The sequence below is a fragment of the Rhinolophus ferrumequinum genome, chromosome 4 (genome assembly GCF_004115265.2).
Source record: "Rhinolophus ferrumequinum isolate MPI-CBG mRhiFer1 chromosome 4, mRhiFer1_v1.p, whole genome shotgun sequence".
NCBI lineage: Eukaryota > Metazoa > Chordata > Mammalia > Chiroptera > Rhinolophidae > Rhinolophus > Rhinolophus ferrumequinum.
This window is the reverse complement of record NC_046287.1, coordinates 3,190,491-3,209,104: the sequence shown is the minus strand read 5'-3', so window position 1 is coordinate 3,209,104 and position 18,614 is coordinate 3,190,491. Positions and strand designations below refer to the sequence as shown.

Sequence of the window (18,614 nt, the reverse complement as noted above, 5' to 3'; positions counted from 1 at the left end):
TCGCTGCTGTGGGGTGGCCGAATGGAGCGCAGCGCGGCGCAGGGAGCCGGTGGGCCGAGGCTGGCCGATCTGGGTGCGCCGTGCCCAGCCTCCTTCCCCTCTCCGTGGGAAGGGATGGTTGAGTCCAGCCGCCACGGCAGAGGCTCCTTGTGCGCTAGCAGCCTGTCTTCTGAGCTCCCCGCCTTTCCTCTCTAGACTGGCTCTCCTCCCCCCACGCCCCCTCCCTCCCTCCCGCGGCTCCCACTCGCTGGCTCTCTCTCCAGCTGCCTCCACTCCAGGCTCCAGGTCTCTCCTGGCTGCGCGCGCTCCTCTCCCCGCTTCGCCCCCTCCCGCAGCCTCGCTGCCTTGGAGCCTCCCTGCCCGGCTCGGCCGGCGGCCCGGCAGCCCGGTGTCAGTGCTCGCAGCAGCTCAGCCCTGCAGTGGCTCAGACCCGGGACCGATGCTATGAGAGGGGAGGCAGCCGGGCGCCCAGAGCTGCAGGAGGCGTCGGATGCGCGGCCGCTCTGGGGACCGGGCTTTCCTTCCAGCTCGCCTTGCCCTCTGGTGATTATTTGGCTCTGTTCATAGCCCCGCCGTGCCTCGGAGGAGACGGGTCTATCTGAGAAGAGCCATCGGTGGCGTGTGCATCTGGAATATCTGCAGACATGACTGCGCGGAGGAAATTCGAGTGGCTGCTCCTGCCCCTGGTACCGCTGGTTGTCTGCGCGGGGCTCCTCACCGCAGCGAAGGGTAAGGAGGCTTGTGGCTACGCGGGAGATGGGCGATCCCTCCAAGGCCCGTTGGCGGACGCGAGTGTCTGTGTTGAGGAGGGCAGGGTACCAGGTCGCTGGCATCTGCGGGTGGCTGTCCGTCGCCAACGCTTGGAGAAGGCAAAGCCCGGGAGCCTGGCTTCCATCGCGTTCCTGCTGACCCTCATCCCCCGCCCCACCCCCGCCTCCTTCCCCCTCACTTGGTTCCGAAACGAAATGTCTCTTTTCTGTGTGGTGTGGGTTGTTACGGAGAACAGAGCCAAACCGAGCGGAAACTGCGCGGTGGCGGCAGCCTTGCCTCCATGGAGATGCGGACACAGTGGCTCGGGGTGGCCGGGGGTGGTGCCCGGGACTTTCTCCCGGACCCGGAGCAGCTGGGAAAGTGGCCCGGGCGAAGTTCGGACTCCCTAGGGGTTTCGGGTACCAGCCGGCTAATGTACCTGCTGGCGAGCGCCCCGCGCCCCTGCGCGCACCCTCCATCCTCCTCAGGGAGCGATGAGGAGATACCTCGCTTAGGTCGCCCCCGCCTTCCTCTCCCCGCACTTGGCTCTTTGCAAGTTGGAAGGAGCTGGCGAGGTACGTGAAGAAAGCACGGAGGCCTGGAGGGGATTCCTCCCCAGGTGTATTCGCTGTGGTCGCAGGTTCCTCCCGTTTGCTAAAGCCGGTCAGGACAGGCGGTCTCCCTGGGTCACCGCGATCTGTGAACTTGGTTTTCTCCTTGAAAGGAGTTGGGAATGATTTCCCCTAAGTAGCTTACAGGCTGCAGCCTCGGGGCTGGCAGGAGCTCCTGCGCTGTCTGTTCTCTGGGCAAGCAAACAGGCTGCCTCTTGATTCGGAGAAAGAGAGACAGAGACAGAGAGAAAGAGAGACACAGGGAGAAGACAACACACACACACACACACCACACACAGGAGCGGAGGAGAGGGAGAGCAGAGAGAGAGAGGAGAGAGATGAGAGAGAGGGAGAGGAGCGAGGAGAGAGAGAGATGAGAGGAGAGAATTGATCGATTTCATATTGGAAAGTACCTGCACCGGTTCCTCATTTTGGTTTTGGATGCCCCCCCCACCCCCATTAATCAGCATCCTATCTTCTTACTCCTGGGAATATCTATATCCATATAGATTCCTTTTTCCTGTTCTCCTTTTTAAAGGATGGAATCCAATCTCGCAATATTTCTTTTTTCTTTTCTTTTTTTGAGTGGTCATTTGCTCCTTCCCCACGTCCAATCCCCTTTCCTCTCGAGATTCTTCCATCTTCTTTTCCACCCATCTTCTGTTCCTTCAGTGTTCCAGATTCAAGGGTGATTGCAAAGGCAAAGGAGGTGTATCTCTGGTTCAGTTAGGGAACTCCAGACCGGCCTGGCCTGGGGAGAGATGGGGAGAATGGCAGCTTAGCACCCCCCCACCCCCTCCCTTGCTCTTTTCCACTGGGCACCCAGAGCTGGTTGAGAGCTAACGCCAGGAACTAGTGTCTCCATGCAAGCACTCACCCTCACAAGGGGGTGTCCATGGGAATGCACCCCAGGATCCCAGGGAGCACAAAGGGTTCACCTTCATCACGGAGCCCTTGGTCCCTAGGAACTGGAAAGCCACCTGCCTACACCAGACCTCCTCTCACCCTCCTGGCTGGGTCCACACACCTTGGGCACCTTGCCGGGAGCTACCTTGGAGGCATGGCCAAGGCTGGTGGGCAGCGGCCTCAGGTATCAATGCACTTGTTGGGGACGGAGAGGCAAGAAGCTAGAACAGTGGAGGGCAAGGAGGGCTGTCCCTGAGATGTGTCTGCCCCTCTGTGGCGAGTCCTCCGGGCAGGGGACTGAGGACCAGACCAGGCTTTGCTCAGCAAAGCCCTGGTGCAGAGAGGAAACACCTGCTACGCAACTCTGCCAAACTTCCCACCCCTTCCCCTGCATTCAGAGACCACCTGGGCCCTGGGCCCCCTCCAGCCTCCCAGCTCACTCTCGGTTCCCCACTGTTCCGTGCGCTCCAGAGCCCTTCCCCCGCTATTAGCAGGGGGTGCTGCGCGCAGATGCCAGCAGCCCTGCCTGGGCTGCTTAAGAATCTGCACACGTGTGTGGCTGGCAGATTCCGCCCCCACGCGGGTGGGCCGAAGCGCTCTGCTGGGACCGGAGTAGGAGAGTGGAGGGGCAGGTCATGGGCTGGGGCAGCTCCCTCAGAGCCTGCGCCAACAGGACACGGGGTGCACGGTCCCTGGAGCCCCCTGAGCCTGGAGGGGCAGCCGCAGGGACCAGAGCGCCTCCTGAGCCCTGGGAATCCCAGGTCCGCGCTGTAGAAGCCAAGAATTGTACCTTTGGGTTGCTTGGCGCTCATAGTGAGAGTAGGGTGTGTGTGCGCGTGTGTTTGTTCTTGTGTGCCTGTGTGCGCCTGGAGGGCGCCTGCGATCCCTGCGCTGTCCCCTGGCGGAGACTGCGGGTGGGTGTGCGCAGCTCCTTCATCACCCCACAGGGTCTGTGTCTCTTTTGCACTCTCAGGGTCACGTGTCAGTGTAAGTGTCCGCCTGGGAACAGGAGGCTGGTGGTGCCCCCACAGGAGTCTTGCCTTGTGCATTCTGGCGACTGGACTGGGCTGGCACTCCCCCTTGTGGAGCAAAGCCCTGGGGGCCAAGGTCGGGCCACTGCCGGGCTGTGGGCAGGGCCCCCAGGGCTTTCCCCAGGAGCAGCGTTCAGGGACAGCACGGGCCACAGCAATGCCTGCTTCCCTGCCTGTGCCCAGGTGGCCGCTCCGCTGTGTGAAAGGCAGGTGGAGAGTTTGGGTGCCTGGGGCATCCTTCCTGACCTGTTTGTGGAGTCCTGAGAGGCTGGAGGCAGCCGCTGTTGCTGTCTATAGAATCTGGTTGCCCTGCCATCTGCTTTAGTTGATTGTGCTTTCATCTTCAGTACAGTGTTGGGGTACATGTAATTCCGCTTTGGGTGTTTTTATTTCCTTTTGATTATTAACGTTATTGTAAAGGTTGAATCTAAAGTTTGCAAACCCCCTTAAAAGCATGGCATCTGCAGGGTGCACAGGAGAGGGAAGGAGGCTTTAAGCTTTTTCATCTAGTTGATAGATGGGAGAATTCTTTCCATGAAAGCGCTCAGATTTGCACCCTTCCTCTGGGGCTGATCTACTGCCGGGTTGGCAAACAAACTTTGCTTCTCAATCATTTCATGCTTTTGTGCAGTGACAAGAATGCAGTTATTTGCAGAAAGTGTCCTAAAAAGGACTACACAAAATATTTCCCCAAATGTCTCAGCAAGGGACGCCTGGGACAGAAAGATTTTTGTCAGAATTCATAATTCTAACATTCCCTACCCAGCCAGCAAAGAGATGTAACCATGCACTGCCAAATTTCCACAGAAACCATGTAACTCAACAGAGGGAGAGAAGAACAGAGGGAGGGAGGCAGGGAGGGAAAGAGAGAGAGAGAGAAAACAGGAGCCAGCAGCCTTCCCAAACTTGCATGCTTCTAGATGAGTTACTATTTTTTTTTAAACAATTCATATCACCAAGGATTCAGAGACCTTTCGTTAGCCATTCAGATTCCTTTGTGGCTGGGCCACTCCACATATAATTTCTCCTAAAGCCAGGGACAGCTGTGAATAAGGACCTTCCACAGAAAACAACTGACCCACCACATACTACAGAGGTGGGCGATGCCGAGGGAGCTCCTGTTTCTGCAGTCCCGGTTTGCTTCGCAAATCATGTGTATTTTTTTATTGCATTGTCAAGGGGAATTTTTTTCTTTTTTTCTTTTTCAATTCACAACTATCTAGCTGGAAAGCTCTCGTGCCTCTGGAGTGCTTTTGGAGTTCTTAGTTTGGGATTTTGAGTCTTTAAAAAAGGTAAGAAAAAGGGAGGCTTTCTTTGAAGTGACAGTTTGTAAACTTGAACCATTGGGCAAGGAACTCTCCTTACACAAGCACAGAGGAGTTAATAGCAGCTGCTAAAGGGAAGCAGGGTCCCCCAGGTCTTCAGCATCTCCACTAACACAGGCCTGGAGAGGAAAGGGATCTCCATGTTTATATCTGCTTGGCAAGAAGACTACTCAGAGAAACAGGACTTAAGAGGCCCCACAGGCAAAACCAGCTCTTCCTGGGGGCCGTGCTTCTCTGTCTGGGGGTTTATTGCCTCAAACACCAACAGAGCTTTGAAAATGTCAAGAAAATGGTTCAGCTTCCTTTAAGAAACAGATAAACACGGGCTCAGTGGCTGGTGAGTGCTCACTGCAGACGACACAGCAAATCCAGTGTAGACATTTCTAAGCTGTCCAAATGCAAATGGCATATTAAGTACCCTGTCAGCTATTGAATTCCAAGGATGTGTCCGGTAGGTTTTCTGCTGAGCTCATGGTGGAAACAGGCCATTACACCTTGCTTCCATGCCATTGAAACTTCACTTTCCCGTTGGCCTGTTGTACTTCTTCTGGTGAGGTTCCTTTCCTTTTAGAATTAAGTACTTGAATGGGTGCTCCTTACACAGAGTAGATGACAATGCTGTGACATCTGTTAATTTTATTTGTTTAGTTAATCAGAGGAAGACATCTGAATGAAGACATAGACATTCTGTGGCCTGCTATATTCATGCCTTTGGGTTGCTCGGGCATTTTTAAAAGCCTGTTGGTCCATATGCTAGTAAAGTAGGAAGTTTGATTGCTGCACCAGCAGTGGTCCCTGAAAGAACCGAACCAGTTCCACTCTGTGGTGGCACCACCAGAGGGCCAGAGATGGATGTTGTTTGAAACAGGACAATTGGCTTGGATGTGCCACCTGAGGCAAAGACACAGACGTTTTGGCTGGGCTGAACGCGGTTAGTCCCCAAGGAAAGCAGCCCTTTAACCTCGCCTTCAGGGGCAGAACCACTGTGCTTGGTTCACCGGATGTCCAGGTCAGAAGAGCCTATCAGTGTGAAAAGCAAATGATCATTTCTGGGTGTCTGCCTGCGTGTGAGGAAGTAAGTCCCTTCCACAAGGTCTCTGACATGGCTTCCCTCACCTTTGGCTAATTGACACGTCTGTACGGAAGGTGGGGTTTCTGCCCTAGTACCGAGGTGGAAAAGGAACAGGATTTAAATCCCCATTGTATAAAAACGAATGGAAGAAATTGTTTCATCGAATTGGTTAAAACGGACTGAGGGTAGGAGCTTTCTTTATTAAAATAACGCATGACTTGTTATAGGTTTTTGTTTTGTTATTTTTTTCCTGAGAAATGAACCTGTTTGGATGCAGAGTATAAAACACTTTTTAAGTTTAGCCGCAATTTCTTTAAACCATTTATATCTTCTAATTTCTGGGAGAGGAAAATGCCAGCAGTGCTTTAGGGACATTGCATGATCTTCCTTTATCCTCAGACATCTTTGTTCTAGCTGGATGAGAGATTTCATCATCCACTGAGCATACCATCTCGTTGAGCAAAACCTACTTCTGAGTAAGTTGTGAACATTCTATTGAGGAATCAAATTTCAACAAATTAACTTGATTTAGAGTCAGTGTGACTTAGACTCACAAGGGTAACCTTTATCTCTAAGTAAAACTTCTTTGGTGAATGAGACAATATGAAGGCATGGATGCCTATTAAAAATTACTCCGTCTTTTATTTCTCTAATACATTTTGTGATTTATTGGTTGAAATCTTGCTTTGTCATGTACTAGTTTTAGCTGGGGTAGGCTGTGAAAGAGAAAAGGATATTTCAGAATTGCCATTCTCGCCAAATATTTGTGGAGTAAAAGAGATACTTTTCTTAACGCTAATAATCTTCATGTGATTTTGCCCCCATTGTTTATAAAGTCATAAGTCATGAATCATGCTTTGTGATTTAAAAATTATTCTTGTTACTAACATGAGATCAAGAGAAATATAGACATGAAGGAGTCAAGTTGTTGGTGCCATTTACCAGTTTTGACACCCATGAGTTACTTTTAGAATACTATTGCAACCTGGAATTTAAATTATATAAAATATTGACCCAATTCTAACTGACTTTCACTGATTTTATTTTATTTTTTTTTTGGTTTTATATATTTTGGAGATCCTTAACCTCAATAAACTTCAAGGAAAACTAATATGATGCATAGATATAAATGCAAATCCAAATTTCTGTCTGAATTATCCAAATACTTGTAAGCCCCATGAGTCCCAATAGAATTGGAGCAGCTTTTGAGGACTTGGAGATTTCCCCCAATGTATTGTGGCAACACTGCTTTTGTACTAAACATGTCATCTTTGTCATCGTAGATGTTGGCATATGACATGACGCAGAATTTTTTAATACTCTGTTGCAAACTTTGTGTGCATAAGAATCACTCGAGGTCTTGTTCCCCCAAGTGATTCTTAATAAGGAGGTTTTGGATGGTGTCAGAAATCTGTATTTATATGTAGCCATCCATCCATCCATCCATCCATCCATCCATCCATCCATCCATCCATCCATCCTCCCATCTTCCTATCTTCCTATCTCTACCTCCCTTTCAATACACAGGATAAAAATCTAATAACCTATTTACTGAGCCTACACAGGCTAATTGGCCCATGCTGGTTTCATGATGAATGTGCTATATTATGAAATTGTGCAATTACTTCAGGAGATTTCCTCTTTACTATTAGGGCCTCCATTATCGGTGCTCATCATTCTATGCTGTTTAATCTTATAAAAATAAATAAATAAAAAGGTATTGCAACCAAGCTGAGACTCAAGCATCCTGTCCATAATGTTTATATCTGGGGACAATTTGAAGGGATAACTATACTCTTTCATATAAAAAATACTGTACAAATGAATTATTTTATTTTTTGTCTTTTACTGTTTAGTATACTCTGATATGATTAGTGTTATGTAAGAAAGAGCTAAATGTTAGATTAAAATGAGAATTATTTGGGGAGAGGTCTCTAATGAATTAAAAGCATTTAAAATTAATTGTGAATTCTAAGCAATCATCTTCCAGATGTCTCGTGAATTCCTCTGCCTTTATTCAGAGAAACTTATTTATTTCTCCTCTTGTTTTCTGTAGAAAGTATCTTAATTGATCTTTTACAAGTGAGTAATTTTCTACATGACATTGATATTTATATAAAACATATGGTAGACTCTCATCGTTCATGTTCTTATAAAATTCCATGTCCTAAACATGATTGTGCTTTCTGAAACCTTACCTGATGAGTTTCTGAGTGAATTTTCACTTCCCTTTTCTATCAGTAAATTGATAATCAACACTACACATTTTAACTTATATGCAAATGGTAATCACCAGGGTTACAGAATGTTCAACACAGCTCCTTCTTATGAAAATTTGTGTTGTGTGAACTTCAGGATACTATTCTTTTGAAGAATGGATGCTAAGTGTGTGTTCAAAGACCATCAACAATTTTTGTCGCCATGTTTCAAACTATCTTTCTTATGGTTAGGAGAGCGTGTACTTCGATGTATCATACAGCTGTGGATAGTTAAGACTTGCAGGGTATGATTGGCACTTCATACAGAAAAGAAGAGGGACCCCGGCAACATAAGCAGGGGCACATTTTTACAAGAAATTAACTGAATTGAGTAGATACTTTCCTTTATGTGTTAGAAATGCAAATTTCTTCAGCATCAATCTTGAATTTCTTGTTGTATCTCATTCTTTTTCTCCTTTCTTTACAAAATATAATTATTGTCAACAACTTAAGACAAGTCTAGCCATTAGGACTTTCTTTTGTTTGTGTAGTTGGCTGTATACTTGAGGTTGCAGGTTACCAGTTCAGTATGCATGCTCCATTGTACGTGGAAACAATGTGAATTTTTCAAAATATAAATCCTAATCTTTTAAAAACTATAGACAATATCAAGAAGAAGTCAAATGAGAAAAAATTTAATCTTGTTACTGTTAGGCAGAATTATTTTTATTTGTTGATATATTTATGTATCTAAGTGGAACTACTATCATTTGAGGGGGGGATACACATGTTTTACTCTCTTTTCATCGTTAAATATGAAGACCTGGGAGCCAACAAAGAGATTTGGGAAAGTCTAGACTCTTAACTAGGATTACAGTAAGCATCCTGCTCACTTAAAGAATTATGGTGTGTGCTGACCAGAATCACTCGATTCCATAGAACCAGAATTCATCATCCCTTGCTTTTAGGTTGGTGCAAAAGTAATTGCAGTTTAAAAGGTTAAAAATAATTTCAAAAACCACAGTTATTTTTGCACCAACTTAATACGTAATCTACCTACTTTAGTAAAGAAGAAGCCGAGTCTGTGATTACCCTCATGGAGACTTCATTCTTCAAAGAATAAAACAAAGCAACAAAGTCCTTGACTTCATCAGTATTTATCCAAATACTGGGTTGTAACAGACATTAAATGTCTGGCACATATGAGAAAGGGGTTGCTGTGCAGGGTGGGAACCTGACAGACTCAGAAAGGAAGAGAGAAGACAGGGACAGAAGCAGTGGGAATGAGGCTGTTGAGTGAGAGCTGGCTGATGACAGGACAGCCAGCCAGAAGCCTTGTTTTTGTCCTTCGCATAGTGAGGGGTGCTGGAATGTCCAACCTGCGGAGCACCCTGTAAACACTATGTCAATTGCTGGCCTGGTCTATTGCATGCAATATGCAAAGAGCACCTCATTTGGCGTCTCCCTCCTCCTCTCATAGAGCAGTGGACCAAGCCTTTGTTTGGATTGGGATGTATTTCTTGGAACTAAGAATATTTTTTGCCATTAAACTCTGTTTTCCAAGTTCCGTGACTGTTACTGCTGCTATCATTTGTTGTTGTGATGATCTCCAGAATGTAATACTCACAGACTATTGTGGGGGGGAGCAAACAAACAAACAAACAATCTCTGCACAGCCCTCTCTGGTTTACTGAGTGACCGGCAGTGCTCACTGGTGTCTGAGGTGCTGTGTGTCCTTGTACGCAGCACAGTGGCTTCCCCCAAACTGACTTTGAAAGCGCTTCGGAATCTGGCTTCAGTTCTCCAGCTCTGTCCCACTCTTCCTGCGGTGATGTCACTTGCCTCAAACCAGGAGAATGCACACCCTAAATCTCCGTCTCCATGTACCCCGAGTCTGCCCACCTTTGAGTCCATGCCTACTCACCTCTCTTTAGTGGTCACCCAGTCTCTCCTCCATCTAACTTTTTTGGTCATGTACTGTGTTTCACAATCATGGGTCACGAGGAAGGGAATCCAGATTTTGGATCTTTAAAAAAAATAATGCTGTTTTCTTGCTGGTTTTGTGTGTCTGTTTACATCACTCTTACTCCAGAGATCTTAAAGTTCTGGGGAATTGAATTTGACTCTTGCAACTGTCAAATTCTCATAGTGCATCGTTATATATTCATTGCTTCTTCCGTGAATAAACAAATGGTCTCATACATTTGGTTCTGTCCATTTGTTTAAGTGAGACAAATTAATGTGTTGTAAACATTTTGTGAAAAGACTCCTGGAAGAGAGATGACCTCTAGAAGACATCAGTAGTTACATCTTCATGTCACTGTTCATGATTGATTTTTTCACATACCTACAACTGGAACTTGTCAAAACAATTAGATTTATTTAACCTGTATCCAAGTTATTCTTTTGCCATGCTTATTTGATCCATTTGTGTTTCTTTTTCATAATTGTTTCTCTGTGTATATAAAGTAAGTTATCTGGGGGTGTTCGCATTTTTTTTTTCCTGGTGAAATAATTTAAGGATATTAGAGCTTGTTCAGCAGATATGTCAACCTACAATTGTCACTGTGATCTTCATGACTGTTTCCTCTCTCAGCTTTTAATTTACAAAGATTACATAAGAGGATTATGGAACAAAGAAGAACTAATCAGTCTCTTTCTTTTACAACTGCAATTACAAAATTACCTTTCCAGTTTTCTTTAGTGGCAAGGAGAAAAATAGAAGGGACACTGTCAGAGTATTTAAAAGATGAGGGATCTTCTGACCTGAAAGTATAAGAACTAGAGCCTTGCCGAACTTTGAGGAATGATTTATATGTCCTAGGAAATGTGTTTTTCTTTCAATTCTTATGATGGATGGACAATATGAGGGCTTTTAAAAAGAGTTGGTATAAAAATAATATAAAGTGTTATATGACAAGGTGAAGTGACTATCATTTCTAGTGTGTAGTGGGTTCTCTTTTTGTATTTAAGAAAGGAACCTGTGAGAAAGATGAAAAATAAAACCACATAAGTTAGAGATCTGGCATCATTTCTTGCAGCCTTAAAATCAGAATAAGATACTTGAGTCACTTTTTAATGCCTTTTAATGACTACTAATTCTTTGTCCCAAATTAAGGCTGGATAGGGACAGAAAGCCGAAGGCACTTTTGGCAAGATCATGGTATGTTGTCCTCTGTTCCCTGCATTTATCCTCTCTCTCTCTCTCTCTCTCTCTCTCTCTCTCTCTCTCTCTCTCTCTCTCTCTCTCTCTCTCTCTCTCTCTCTCTCTCTCTCTCTCTCTCTCTCTCTCTCTCTCTCTCTCTCTCTGTTTAGGATCAGACACCACTGCTAAAGTGCTAGGAAACAGCGTTATGAAAGAGAGAGTGGAGGGACGTCTTCCACCTTAACACAGTGTCTGTTAGCTACCGATTGCTGCTGCGTGCTATTTTTACCACAAACTTAGCGGCTTAAAACAGCAAAACACACGTAGGATATCCTCTTTTCTGTAGGTCAGGGGTCTGTGCATGACTGAGCGGTCACACTAGTCCTCTGCTGGTGGTCTCCCAGGCTGCAGGCCAGGTGCTGGTGGGACATGAGTGTCCTGTGCAGCTCCGCTGGGGAGAGACCCACTCCTGCGATGACTCGAGGGGCAGGCAGGAAGTTCATTCCTTGTGGTTGTGGGACTGGGGAGCTTCAGTGTATTGCTGGCCACTGGCCAGAACTCATCCTCAGCTCCTTGAGGACATCCATGTTTCTGTGTTCTGTGGGGCTTCCCAATATGACTCAGAGCCAGGGACTGAGAGAGAGAGAGAGAGAGAGAGAGAGAGAGAGAGAGAGAGAGAGAGACACTTGGGCAAGTTTGATGCTACAGTGTTGTTTGTAATCACAAAATCATGAACAGTCATGATGGGAACAGTCATGTGTTCCCATCACTTTTACCATATTCTGTTGCTTAGAAGCAAGATTCAGGTCCTGCCCACTCCAAGGGGACGACAGTTACACACGGGCATAAACATCAGGAGGTGGGGGCTGTGGGGCCACCTCCAGAGTCTGTCCACGGCACTGTCCTAGAAATAGGTTACTATAGAAAGAGTGTCGTGCTGTCAGTCAGTAAGCAAAAGGCCCATCTGAAAATGAGCAACAGGTATAAATAGGTATTTTACAGAAAGAACAAACATATATAATAGATGTAGGAAAAGATCCCCAAACTTATTATTGATCACAATAATGTAAATTAAACAATGTTATATTTTCTCCAATTTATTTCCGAAGCTATAGTTGATGCATCGCATGTTAGTTAGTGCACAGGGAGGTCACTTCTGTGCAGTATTGTTGTGTATAGAACAGTGTGGGGTGGCAGATGATTTGTCTATACCAACCAGTATTCTGCGTTACCAGATATTTTAACCTGGAGATGTAATATATCCTAAAGCAATATATACGTATTCATTTTAGCCGTCTTTCTCTGATAGTGAAAAATTGGACAGAACTGAAATGTCCATCATCCTAACATAGCTAAACAAATTGTAACAGAACATACTCTGTTGCCCACATGAAAGTGTTTCCATGGCGAAGGGCTGTTGAAAATTCAAAATAGCATGTATGTATTCTGTTTCCATTTTTATTGTGTGTGTGGGGAAGTCAAGTTACTTCTATGCACATGTAAAAACATCTGAAAAGATACACACATTGTAGAACTGATATTTAAATGTTGTTTGATTTTTTGAATAACTGTGTCCTACTTCTCTAAATAAAATAATAGTTCTGAAAAGGGATTACCTGATCCAAAACAAAGGACGAGCAGCTCATTCCAGACTGCACTGATGAACAGACTATAGACCGATTTTAAGATTTTGAACGTCAAGCAACCTTTGCGTGTATAAGTCCAGCCCTCTCCTTTTACGAATGCACTGGAAAATTGAAGGCAGAACTCAGCCCCAGTGCCCACTCTTCCTGTGGGAGCACAGGTGCCTCTTGATGACCCAACATTCCATCATCGCACACACAGGCCCAGCCTGGCAGTACGTCTGCCCCTCCTGTCCTCTCTACTCTCTCTCTGGTGTAAGTACAGCTGCATCCTGATGGAATATTCTTGGGAGACAGGATGGCTCGGAACGTTCTGGGCTGAAATTTAAAACCTGATAGCATCCTGGCAGCCGGGGAAGTACACTATTGAACCTTTGTACTCCTGAGATGGTGAGGACCGCTAGGGACCCTGCAGGACCCTGAGTAGAAGGGGCAGGGTTGACGGGTTTTGCTTCTCTGTTAAATGGTTAAATACAGTACTTTCTTTGAGGTCATTGAAAGGCAGTGCTGCCCTGCCTGGTATTGACTAGTTAACATATTTTATATCAATGTAATTTGAATGACATGTTTGTCACTGTAGAATACTTACTTTGAAAGAACTCAACACTAAAATATTTTATTTGTTGGGATTGCTCAAAGTAGTACAATGAGACATTTGCATGTTTAAATTCTGTAATCATTCAAATAACTTGAATTATGAAACAACTTTACAAGTGTGAAAAGGAGTGATTATGTAGATTGGCAATCACCATCATGTGATAGAAATGATTTGTGTCTCCATGTTCTCAGGGTTTCCATTTTGGTGAGGACAGCTACACAGAAATGCTGTGTTCTCTGTCTGACAGTATCCTCTGTGAAGTTAGATGGTCAGGGATCAGCTCCTGTCCAGTATGTGCCTCGAAAAATATACAACTCTCCAACACACGGTTGCCTCTTCACATATGGGATGTTAACTCAATATTATACTTATAATATTAGATGACTAAGATAATATTCATACTATTATAATATTAGACTCTCTATTATAAGGATTAGATGAATAAACACCTGTGAAAAGCTCAGAACTGTGTTTGACAGTTACTAATCTTAATTACAATTACTAATCTTAACATACATTAGCAACTATTTGACTATAGCAACTGAAAAATTAGACAATCAATTCTAGACATGACCACAGAAGTAATATCGGAGAAAGCTCTATTTTTCTGAAGAGAAATTATTTCTAAGTGGAAATTAATAATTATATTTGGATATAAGTGAGTGTCTTATATTTATAGGAATAACCCTGATACTAATTTCTAGAGTTCTTTAGGATATGCAGAATGCATTCATATTCCTTACTTTGTTTAAAAGTAAAAAAAAAAAAATACAGATGTCTCAGTAAGATCAAGGGATAATAGCAGCAAAGTCATAATCTGACCTCGTGTATCACATTCAGCTTGAATAAAATTAAGTTCTCAGTAGAGTCCATTAGCGAAGATGTGTTTTAAAGTTGTTTATGAACAGGAAGTCTTGGGCGTGTGAAGTGACCACGAGCGGAACAAGAAAACAAAACCATAGAAAACTTTTCATGGCAAGATTGCTCGGAGGAGTACATTTGTGTTCACATGTTGGTGTGTTGGTTGTGTGTGTTCTAAAGGGCATATGGTACTTTAGTGTTTCGAAAGAGTATGTGTCTTTCCCAACTGCTTAGTTTTGTCCAAGAAAAGTATCTGAGTATATTTTTTCAAAGAACGTGGGACCTGGTCTGACTTGCAGATTGAGCTTTGTGGAAAGAGCAGTTGGATTAGGTCTTCCCCCAGTAATATAGTGAGGTGTTATCTCTCTGAAAGTGAAGAACAATCAGTGGAATTAGACTCAGGAGGGATTCGAATCTTTAACGTGGTTAGGACCTTTGCACTGACTTATTAGTATTATTATTTCCCACTAAACGTGGGGCAGGCAATAGTGCTAAGACAGTCAAATGCTCTGGCCCGTTCCTTCTGGCATAGACTTTCATCACTCCTGGCTCAAGTGCGGTTCACCATTGAATGGGAAATCTGCCTGGATCTTATCTGTGTGCTGGAAATCTGAATATCTGTGTTGAGATGTTAAAAGATGTGGTCCGTATGTGTGCAATGCCGAGTTATAGCATCAAATAAATAAATAAATAAATAAATAAATAAATAAATAAATAAATAAATAAATACATAAAATCCCAAATGTGACTTTAGAACTAGATGTTCTTTCCAGGGTCACATGATTGAGATTTTCAGAATAGACCACCTAGAACTAAGTGCCATTTGCAAAATACAACTCTTTAGAGTCAGGTATGTGGAGTTTGCCATCATTGCTAGTGTCTGTCTCTGTCACATAGGGCATGGCCAAACACATGCCAGCTGGGGAACCCTGTAGACAGCGGCGCTGCGACTTCCACAGAAAAGGAGGACTTGTGAGGTCGTGGGTGTATCGGAGACTCAGTGAACGTGGGAAAGGATCAGCCTGTTAAGGACATGGCAGATGCTGCCGTCCTTACTCTGTGCCTAAGGCCTGCTAGCAGGCCTGCCCTCTGTGTGTTCAGTTAGGATCCTGCTTCACCACCATTGCTTTCCCACCCAGTGTAATCTTCCCCAGCAAATGCCAACTTGGCAGCCATCAAATATGTGGTTCTGTGACTTCGTTTTCAAATGGGATCTCCTCAGGAGATGCTCACTCAGCATTTCCTCAGCAAGTGTGACCTGGGAGCCGGGGTCAGCCAGTCACACACGGCAGTAGCAGGTGAGTGATGTTGTGAGATGAACCCAGACGTGGTCTTGAGTGAGGGGCCGTGTAGACGCTCTTCTTCAGAGCTTGGGGAATTTAAGTTTCTAATACCACTTTTAGAGCCCAGAAAAGAGGACGCATTCTTCCCTGGTGTGTTCGGGACCCTGAACACACACACACACCATCACACACAAGTGTTTCCTCCTGCTTGAAATCACTGGGCCTGTGCCATACCATGTTTCCCAGAAAATAAGACCTAGCCAGACTATCAGCTCTAATGTATCTTTTGGAGCAAAAATTAATACGAGACCCGGCCTATGATATAAGACTGGGTCTTGTATTAATTTTTGCTCCAAAAGACGCATTATAGCTGATGGTCTAGCTAGGTCTTATTTTCAGGGAATCATGGTAGAAAGAGCTAACTGAGTCTGTGCTAAGTGTTGTTTTTATTAGAGGTGGGAATGGCAAAGCCTTCTTCCTCCTTTCAGAGAGTGCAATTCTAAGTCCTAATTTTATCTTTGACGAATAGATTGTACTCTACTTGGTTATTCTTGAAGGAACTATGTAATCTGTTAAGTATCTTTTAAAAAAATAATGGAGATAGAAAATAGATAACAAGTGAAAGTACAAAACTAAGGATCAACGTTATATGAAAATTTTTAGGTGCAGGGATTGATGAATGCTTAGTCCATCTAGAGAGTCACACCAGTGGGATTCTTGGTAGTCACAGTTGTATAAAAATGGGGCCTCCAGCAGCACTGACCATGGTCAGTTCAAGTGCATATGGGAGACATCTGACAAATTGCATTATTAGGAGAAAAAGACAACAACAGATGCCCTCATCCCACCACTTCAGAAAACACTTGATGCTCTAGTGGATTTTCTTTGTTGATGGCTGACTCACAATGTATCTCAGCATATCTCCAAGCACAGTTGTGCTAAAGTGGCACTTACTTAAATGAATATTTACTAAAGAGGCCCGTGGAAGGAATAGATGTCTAATATACTGATCACATTAAATGTATTTCTAAAATAACAGATTTCTAACAAGTCCCTGCTGGGCGTGGGGGTGGGGTTTATTCAAACAGCTAAAAATGCTAAAGAAAAATACCATCTCAGTGTTTAGGATGGAGGGGTATTTGTAGATTAGTTTCAATACATAATACACTTGATTTTAAGCTATTTTAAAATTTTTGGATTATTTTTGACAATGTAAAAAAAAATCAGTATGAAGAGTTTGGTATGTATTGAACTTTATGCATGCAAAGAACTGAAACCAAAACATTGTATAATACTAGTGGAACATTATGAAGACATTTAACATATTTTGTTATTAAAATTATGTTTAAGATCAAAGTCTTTTTTCGGTAAAGATACTTTCAGTAATTTAGTATAGTATGTAAATAAATGAATTAAATCTTTGAAGATATATTTAAAAAATATGACAAAAGATAGCTGCCACGTTTGAGGCATATATTTATAGATAAATATTAGAGAAAAAAAGTGATTTGTGATAGCCCCATAATAATTGTAAAATGATTATTGACCTTTATATTTAAGAATTATTACCTGCAACTAAACAGAAGCTTCATTCCAAACCAGAAAGGCATAAATGTGCATTTTACAAAGGTCCCTTTTTCCAGCAGATTTGCACATAGTCAGTATAATAAAATTGTATTTTTCAGCGATGGCCAATCTGAGCAACACAGGGAACAATATTAATCCTTCCAGGTCAGCTCATCGTAGACCACCCTGGGCTCCATAAGCCGTAATCGCTCCTTGTTTTTTCTTTTTTCTTTTTGCAAATTACGTATACCCAATGAATGACTGTCGCAGGATTGTCATGGTTTTTCCTCCCGCAGCACCTGGCTGTGTCTCTGTTCACATGATACATGTGCGAGCCCATGAAGAGCTCGTGATGGCTAAATGTCCTTTGGCCTACTTCTGATTCCCCATCCATCCCTTGGGAGTGACACCTGCTTTCTTCAGATACAGGGCCTGCACCAGGAGCCCGCAGGATGTAAGTTCTAGTCCAAGCTCTGTTACCTTCCAGGTTGTGGATCTCCCTGGGCTTCAGTCTCTTCATCTGAAACAGAAGTGGCTTTGCCCTTTCCCTTTAAGCCCTGACATTGTTTGACTTCTAAGTATAACGGCGATCAGCTAATCAATATGTACTTAGAGGGTTATAGCACAGTGGCCTTGAATCCAATAAGGCCACTCGCAGCCAGAAGGTAGAAGTGATCCACGATGAGCATGTGCATACACGAGTTTTGTGTGTGTGTTTAATTTTTATTTTTCCTTTCTTGTTTCTAATGCATTGAATTCGGTAATCTGCAGTTTCTTTCCTCAAACGGCATAATGCACATATTTCATTTAACTGGTATAAGTTGAAATTACTCTTTGAGCCTATCTACTCTGATACTTCACAACCCTTGGAGAAATACAGATCACCTTCATGTATTAACCGCAGGGGTGCGTTGGTTCCACCTCAACTCACTGGGGCCATTAGGTCACACTGATTACCATTATGACGTGGATCTCACCACTTCTGGGGAGAAAAGTGCGTATTGCATCTTCGGGGTAGAAGCCTCCTTTCCCAGCATTGTCACTAAATTACTGCTTGTAATGGACTGCAGGGAAGCGTGTGTTTTAGCAAAGAGTTTGCCCTCTATAAATGTATAAGTTGTGGAGTTGAATCTGCTGTCTAAAAACTTTCTCCTTCTTTTTCAAACCCTAGTATCAACATTAACAATTGTTTGTTACTTCCGTGGAAGTTTCAGTTGCAAAGTACTTGGAATATGTAATGGCACCCACCGTCTGTGGGAGACAGCTCGATACTGTGTCTTAGCTTCTATTTTTCTGATAAGGAATTTGAGGCACCTCGCCACGTGTTTTGTGTTGCAGAATGAAGGCTACAGACATTATTCCCCAATCTGTCTTAATTGTGGATCTCTGAGTCTAACCATTATTTTCCTTACCACCCAGCTCCACAATTCTGGCACCATGGAAATGTCGGTGTAAGAAATGTCTGAAACTGTACAGAATGTTTGATTGAGTTTATTTGAACCAAACTGATCCCATGCCAGGGAGCCAGATCTTAAATGGTCTTGAGAAGGACAGTTGTGCAGTTTCTTTTATACACTTGCAATTAAGGAGAGATTATAAGGCAGGGTACATGAAGGTGGGAGAAA

The 18,614-nt window shown here is 44.0% G+C and overlaps 1 protein-coding gene across 1 annotated transcript in view; it reads left to right on the top strand.

Annotated features, from left to right (window-relative positions):
• Nucleotides 1–280: 280 nt before the first annotated feature.
• Nucleotides 281–18,614, top strand: part of CSMD1 (CUB and Sushi multiple domains 1) — a 1,609,724-nt gene continuing 1,591,390 nt past the window's right edge. The window contains exon 1 of the mRNA XM_033104535.1: nucleotides 281–729. Within this exon, the coding sequence (XP_032960426.1) occupies nucleotides 645–729 (85 nt within the window). The 5' untranslated portion in view covers nucleotides 281–644. The remainder of the gene's footprint in view (nucleotides 730–18,614) is intronic.